Source organism: Ammodytes marinus (assembly GCF_949987685.1).
Source record: "Ammodytes marinus genome assembly, chromosome: 10".
In the NCBI taxonomy this organism is placed as follows: Eukaryota; Metazoa; Chordata; class Actinopteri; order Uranoscopiformes; family Ammodytidae; genus Ammodytes; species Ammodytes marinus.
The window spans coordinates 5,244,345-5,252,853 of NC_137214.1; the positions used below are offsets into that span (position 1 = coordinate 5,244,345).

Sequence of the window (8,509 nt, forward strand, 5' to 3'; positions counted from 1 at the left end):
ATAGGACCTCATTTAAAACTTGCATGTCAGCATTATTAACACATTTGAATAACGGTTATAATAATTATAACTAACTGAATTAACACATTTCTAAATCCTAAATTGTTACAATAAATTCGTAATATATATATTTTTTGTTTTAATATATTCGCAGACTGAAAATACTGATAATGTTTAAAAGTAGGCCTATGGAACTATCCACATGCGGTTAAAAAAAATAAAAGGAAATGGTCGTTCAAATTTTATAATTTAAATGTAACATTTTATGAACTGTCCGCGCGCCATAGACACGAAAATAAATACAAATGTAGATTATTCAGACAAAAACTGGTGTTAAAAAAACGAAAAGCTACCAAAAGCAAATGAGTAGCCTAAATATAAGAAAAAGTTAACGCAAACCTCGCAAGGTCTTTCACACGTTTACAAATGCATGCAGTCACAAAACTATCCCTTTAAATTCACACTTTTTGTTTGTGTTCACCATGTCCTAATACCATGTAACGAAGACACGCCATTACTGGAGGAGAAGGTGTTCTGCTCTCCTACCCCAAAGTTCATGTAATTCCCGTTGTTGGCGCTTCCTTGCATAGTTTGCATCGTGGCTGCGGGATAATTACACGCATAGTTTGTGCTGTTGCAGGCGGTGGGGCCGGCCGTGTAGTTGCTGAAAGCTGGATAGTTGTTATAGGTGAAGTGGTTGATGTGATGATGAGCCATGCTGTAGGGCGGGTTGTAGCCGGCTGTGTCCCCGGCCAGGCAAGGCTTCCCATCCCGCACCAACACCGGCACAGACACCCTCCTGGGCGGCGGGAGAGACACCATCTCCAGGCTCTGGTCCTGCCGCTGCCGCTTGCACTTGTACCGGCGGTTCTGGAACCAGATCTTGACCTGCGTGGGCGTGAGTTTGAGAGCGGCGGCCAGGTGGTCTCTCTCCGGGGCGGACAGGTAGCGCTGCTGCTTGAAGCGACGCTCCAGCTCGTACACCTGCGCCTGGGAGAAGAGCACCCGGGGCTTCCTGCGTCTGCGCGGCTTGGTTCTCTCCGGATCCTCGGCCTTTATTATCTCCTCCACAGGCTCCGCCGGAGGACTGAAGTCCTCTAAATACGCAAGACACAAAGAAGAGGATGATATATAATGTACACAGGCCTGCATGGGTATTTAATGTTCATTGGTTCATTGTATTGCTGCAACTGCTGACAACATACTAATTGTACTGTGTTAGTGAAGTTTGTCAGCTTAGATTTGCAAACTACCAATGTGTTCACACTGAAAAAAGTTTCGTTAACTAAAGCTGTTTGGATAACATAGTTCAAACTACTTTGTACAAATTCCTAGGCCTATGTTATTATTATATATTTTTTTTGTATTTGCCTATACATGCCAGAAAAGAAATGCCACTGAATGTAGGCCTATTGCAGAAACTAAAAAGTACAAATGTGTTCCAAATATAAATAATATAATAAATAATAATGAATTAAAACTAAAAGCATTCAAAACAATAATCAAATATAGGCCATGTTTTCACAGGTGAGCTATCAGTTTAACTACATATAGGCTAGTTACTCCCCAACACTGATATGATGCTAAATTTGCGCATTGATTCAATTTCCTTGGACACCCATCCCATGATGCATTTAGTGTAAGTTCTGGAAAATAAATACTTGACAAAATGTATGATTTACGCATGTAGGCTATATCACGCAACTTAATGTAATCAAAGTTATTTTTGCCAATGCAAGTTTTGCAGTTTTTACTTTGTTTTTTTCTTCTTAATGCCATTCACCTTAAATAGGCAAAGTCTAGCAGGCCTTAAACATGCTAAACATCAACTCAACTTTTATATATTTTTTTAAACTGTCAGAAAATCCAGTTTCAAAGCATATATCCAGTGTAAAAATATTAACTGAATGTATGCCTATTGCTTTGGTGTTGTTTTTGGAGCATCATGCTGCCTTTCGCACTAATCAAACAGAACGCGAGCCCGCGGGCCCTCCATCATTTGTGCGCAGGCCTTGAACTCATCATCATCTCACCTTTTCTACGTTTCCCCTCAAACGCGTCTGATTTGCCATCCTTCACTATATCCATCATGAGGGATTTACCATAGAAGGTGGTAGCGAAGCTGAGTGCACTGTTGCCCCGGCCGGCTCTGGGCTCGTGGTGGAGGTCTTCTCCAAAGAGCGAGGAGGCGGCGTTTGAGGACGACATGTCCCGCAGAGGCTCCTGCTTCAGGCGGGCCAGCATGCAGGAGGAGGCGGTGGAGGTGGTGGAGGTCGGCACAGTGCAGTAGTCCATGGAAGACACCATAACGCCCTGACTCTGCTCCAAGTTTAAGATATCCTTTACCGAGAAGGGAGTGGACGTGCTGGGGCTGGGGAACATTGCCAAGACGCTCCAAAACGTGTATAACCGATTAACCTGTCATATGGAGACAAATACTAAAGTCCCTCTCTCCTGCCTGGTAATATTTACTACTGGTTGAAGTATGGGGTTTGGTGTGGCAGACTGATCCTGAGTGAAGTGTGTGCATTTTGAATGTCAACTTTGTCTCCAAACTTCTTATTTTTTTTTGTTCTTCGGCCTCCCGGTGACGCAAAGGGGGAGGGAGCCAGTCTGGACCCTCTGTATGGAGCCACCGCTACTCCCATCTCATGACGTAAAGGGATGTGAGCTACAGGCTGTACCGATGATGGACCTACATGTGTTCAATCACTACAAAGATCCTAACACCAGTCAAACCTCTCATTCTCTTTCCAAAGCAAATTGTTAGGTAAGACAAGTTTATTTCTATCTCACAAAACAGACAAGGCGATTGAAAGTGCTTTACAGGGGCATACAATATAAAAAAAAAAAAGTCATAAGACCATATGGAAATTGGATTTAAGTAATTATAAAAACGAAGAGAGAAAACAGACAAATGCAATGTTAAACATTAAGATACATGCATTTAATATAGCCTACAAGCGAATTAAAAAAATAAATATTTTCATTGTATTGATTCTGATGGAAAATATATATCTCAATGTAACTGGGTTTCGGAAAAACCTGGATTTGTAACGGCTATATATGATGCAATACTAAACAGATGACTTGTTAGATGGATATGTTTCTCTATTGTGAAGAATTACGCACAATGCAAAAACGCGTTACGCCCAAAGTTTACAGATATCTTTACATCCATCCTCAAGTACCGAGATAAATAATCCATTCAATCATTATTGTATAATAGCACCCATGGCCAAACTTCCGTATAGAGGAAATAACAGCGGTACATTTTTGTCATCATTCCGATGGTGTGTTTTGGGGTGTCAGCCCGGCCCTCATCCGACGGGAAGCTGAGCAGACGAGCGTCAAGAAGAAGAAAAAAAACGGGGAGCAGACAACAGGTTGTGTCCCCGAACACGGAACCTGAAACCAGGAGCGACACACTCTGCAGTCTGCCTCTCTGGAGCCACTGTCTGCGTTATCAGCACGTGATAACAGATGACAACAAACCTATACACAAACACACACACACACACACACACACACACACACACACACACACACACACACACACACACACACACACACACACACACACACACACACACACACACACACGTTGCCTGCCAGGTTATCCTAAAGATGTTTCATATGTGACACCCGAGTTTTAACCAATGAAGCCGTCCCATTATATTCCTTTTCATTAAGCCATTTGTTAAATTCCAAGACAAGCCGTGCACTTAACGTTCCAATGCGCCACCCACTCCTATCCCGCCTCAGGTGCGCATTCTTACGCGTAAATGAGATGCTGTCAATTAAAGCCTACAGTTGGGGCCATTTATAGATTAACAATAACACAGTGCAAATCATTTCGCCGGGGCCGCATTAAAATGGAGACAACCGTGCGTAATGACGCATATAGCCCTACATGTGTTTTCCCCTCGCGCGGTACGGTTGGCACTAAACCTGCTATTAATGCCTGTGGAGACGCTCTCAGTCCGGAGACAGACAGTATTATCGTTTGTTTTATCTTCAGCAGTTTAGCGCAGCCAGCGGGGTAAATGGGTCCTCGCTGTCTCCTGCCCGACGAGGGTGTTTATAGTTTTAAAGACTATTTGTATCGCCTCGCGAGCTGATGAATGGCCGTAAAATCTTCCCCGGGCGCAGTGAGAGTCAACACTGGCCCCGGCTCTCGCTGTAATTATTGGCGAAATAAAGTAAACGCACACAGGGGGAGGAGGAGGAGGGGGCGCATGGGAAAATGTTTTTCATCGTGATTTATATCCACTACGGCCTAGCGGTTTGACTGTAAGGTTTAACCCGTTTTTCTGTCATTAATTGCGGGAAGAAACTTGTTAGGTGAAGGTAAATCATCATCCCCTAAATGAATTAGGTCCGCAGTTGAACCGGATAGTAAACTGTAAATTGAAGATGACAGGTCTGGCATGTGTTTCATATCCCCTAATGCTGCAGCCCCGCGCTCCCCTTTGACCCGGCTGTCTGCAGCACATCTCCGACTCAAGATAAAGCTCCAGATAAGGTTGCTTAAAAACTTCCGCTGCACGAACGTGTGGGTATTTTGAGGGGTTTGCGTGTCGGAGAAGTGAGGAGCAGCCTCTCAGTGTGTGTGTGTGTGTGTGGGGGGGGGGGGGGGGGGGGGGTATTCTCTTTCCTGGAGGTCTTTTGCTGCATCTACATCCATTAACTATTTAGTGATAAGACTAATTGTGGTGCAACAAGCGCACAGGCTATACACCGGTAAAGAATGAGATAACAAATGTTGCACTTTCTCTATAGGGAAACTGGGTTAGCCTCATAACCTGTTCAAAAGTGGGGAATGTTAAAGTATTCATATGTTTGGCCTCATGTTCAGTGGTCGAGGAAGAATTCAGATCATTTACCTAAGTAAAAGTACGAATACCAAAGTGTAAAAATACGTTGCTACAATTAAAAGTCCTCCAATTACATATAAGTAAAATTATAAGTATAATCAGGAAAATGTACTTAAAGTATGACAGATATGACTGTTAAAATTATAGATAGGATAGTATTACTCCTGCATTAAAGTAAAAGCAGGCTTGTAGCTGGATGAGGTGGAGCTCTTTTGGGGGGAATTCAAATACATTTAATTTTCATTATGGATTTAAATTGTCTTTGCATTTATTGATTTGTTTGCTTGGTAAGAAAATCAATAATTAAAAGGAAAAGCAGCAAAATCTCAGATGTGTGACACTGAAACCATGACATTTGCATTTTTTGTTTAACTCATCAAATAGAATAAAAGAATAGATTTGTTTTTTATAACGACTTGTGAAGTAAAAGTGTATATTTGCTTTTAGGCCTATGGGTAGTAGGCTATACACTAAAGTACCTACAGTTAAAGGAATACTTCACCCATACGGAACCAGCGTTCTATCATTATAAAATAACTATTATAATATAATGAATTAGGTTTTTCTTCCCTCAGTCTTTCCTTAGTCTTCCCTTGGCCCAGCTGTCCTGTTATTCCTGACCCTTACTGTGATGTCACAGTAAGGAAACTGTAGGGTTAGACAGCGAGACCATAAAACACTCTTTCTGCCTTTTCTCAGGCTAAGATGATCCGATTTCTATTTTTTTGGCACATTTATACTAAATAGGATCTCCGAGTTCAATACACCTTCATATTCCAACCGGTGAAGTAGGTCTTTAACAGATAAATGAAGTGGAGTTAAAAGTAGAATATCTCTCACTGAATTGTAGCGGAGTAGAAGTATAAAGTCTAGTAAAGAAAGTATTCAGTTAAAAAAGGCTTCTTGTACTTAAATACAGTACTTGAGTCAAAATTCCACCTCTGCTCATGTTGAATGATGCATTATTACTGTATAACAGGCTATGCTAACGCTGTGCTGTCCTTTAAATGTCGTTACATCCAACTATAACATTTAGTATTGCCCTGTTACTGATTTAAATCATATGTTCTGATAGGATAATAGTATATGTTATCATACAATATTGGAGTGAAGAGTAACTAACTTCTTATGTCAGAGGTGATGTCACAGAACAAGTGCCTTGCAATGTTAAAACACTTGGTGCTACTTATTTTTGTGATTAACATTTTTTTTTTAATACATGACATGACAACATAGGCATACAATGCCCACCAAACAGACATAAAACAAACTGTCATCACCCTGCACCCATCTGTCCTTGGTTGTTGAATGTACAATAATGGTCCTTGAACTTTAGTGGACATAGCCTTAATAACGGCAGCCATAACATCAGTACCAGTGGCAATAATAATAAGCTATCCGCATAACTTATAAAACAGGTTTAGTCAGCATTACTAAAACAATAAAGATACATAAAATAATATATATCTTTATATTATATTAAACATTTTTAAAAAAGTACAATAAAAAGGAGAGAATCAACAAATAGATGAATAAAACTTATATTAAATACTTCTGCCCATATACATGACAGATGTACCCATCGCACTAGGTGCTACTTTTAAACGCTGAGACATTGTTAAGAAAAGTCCATGAAAAGAAAAAGAGTCAATCCAATGGTAACACATGGATAGTAGTCCAACTGTTAAAAACACCAACATAGGATTAAAAGCATTTTAAAAAGACTCTAAAAAGTTGAGAGGAATATAGGTAGATATACACATAGAAATACACACGTACATGACCACATCAATACGCATAGAGTAGGCCTACACACAGCAGAAACACAAACATCAGTGTTTTCCAGCCTATGAATTAACCCATATATTCATATTTTTATCTGCAATTCAGTTTTACAAATACATATGAAGACCAAGGTATACAGTAAATGTTCACAAGCAGACATACAAATACAAAACTATGTTCTTGTATATGGCAAAAAGACAATGTATAACATATCAAAGAATAACAGCAAATTAAATATACCATTTCTACTTTACGAACTAGGAAAGTGAGATTTAAGAACTTAACCTAAATGAGGCCACGCTGTAAACTGTCCTGACTAAATACTATCTATGGACTAAACACACACACACACACACACACACACACACACACACACACACACACAAACACAAGAGCCTGTCTGAAGATCCTAGAACACAAAACGCTTCAGAAATGTCATGTTGAAATTGCTAACTGTTTATACAGTAGTCTGCACGTTGTCATGCCCTTGTACTGTACATTTTCAACTCCTTAGTTTACTGTATGTTGGACATATTGTAAATGATGTTCTTCTTCATATTGCACATTTTCAATGTATTACCTTCTACACTGTTTGATTTTGCTTCACTTTTGCACTCTGGAGTTTATTTATTGTGTATACAGTATCACTTATCTCATTTGATCCTTTTGTACTTATTGCACCGTGGGTTAGAGAGAATTTCAAATCATCTGTATGTCTGGCACATATTGTAGACATTGACAATAACGTAAAACTTGACTCCTGTCTCCTCACCATAGAAGTAATGACGGCTACATTAGAAAGTTTAAGACAATTTTTTCCTTTTCTTTTGTATTTTAAAAATTCAATACGGAATAAATCTTTCATATAGTCTAGTTATTTTTTTTATAGTCATACAGAAACTTTTCTGTTGTTTAAGGGGAAAACAAATAAGATATTTTAATTGAGATCTATCCTTTATTTAGCTATAGGAAGGTTCCAATGAGTTACAGTATTCAGGGAGTCCTGACACTTTTACCAAGGAGAATCCAAATACTTCAACCAAAATCCCCTTATTCTATACTGTGAACTATAGTGCAAAGTTGTGGACAAATATAGCGCTTGATATTTAATTCCAAACGAGAATCAAAGGCCTTCAGAGAACAACAATGTGTTGTATTACCGATGGTGCATCATAATCTCACATGTATGCATCGTGTTCTTGAACAGTTATTTATAATCCATATTTCAGAGCACAGATGAAGTTCATAACCATATTAATAATTTGCAGTTTTACAAATGACCATATAAATGTTGAAACTAAGCAAAAGTGCCCAATATCTGTCACCATCACTTTCATTCAAACTTCTTTCATCTTAACAATAATGCAAGGTGCTTAACATGAATACTGACTGACTCACTCACCTGTATGAATTAATGTCACTTGTAATCTCATTTAACATTCATAAACTGTCTTAAAATCAAACACAAACTCTTAGCTGGTCCCCATTCTATGTTCACACACACACACACGCACACACACGCACACACACGCACACACACGCACACACACGCACACACACGCACACACACACACACACACACACACACACACACACACACACACACACACACACACACACACACACACACACACACACACACACCAGCAGACATTACAGTCCCCTGTGTGTCCCTGAGGAGACCTAAAGCCTGATACACTGTCAATTAATTCCACCACCTGTTCGGCCATCTTTCTTTTCAAGAGTTTATGATAGAGTATATGACACCGCTCCCCTGTATACCTCCTATTTAGACACCATTGATGTGGTGTAGGCTACTGCCCGTTGAGTTCAATCTTTGGCCCCTC

The 8,509-nt window shown here is 39.8% G+C and overlaps 1 protein-coding gene across 1 annotated transcript; it reads right to left on the bottom strand.

Moving 5' to 3' along the window:
- Positions 1 to 477: 477 nt before the first annotated feature.
- Positions 478 to 2,382, bottom strand: nkx2.5 (NK2 homeobox 5; the record flags this gene model as incomplete). Its single annotated transcript, XM_080035850.1, has 2 exons — positions 478 to 1,097; positions 2,034 to 2,382. The coding sequence occupies 2 exons, from the start codon at positions 2,380 to 2,382 to the stop codon at positions 478 to 480; spliced, it is 969 nt and encodes a 322-aa protein (XP_079891976.1).
- Between the last annotated feature and the right edge of the window lie 6,127 nt (positions 2,383 to 8,509).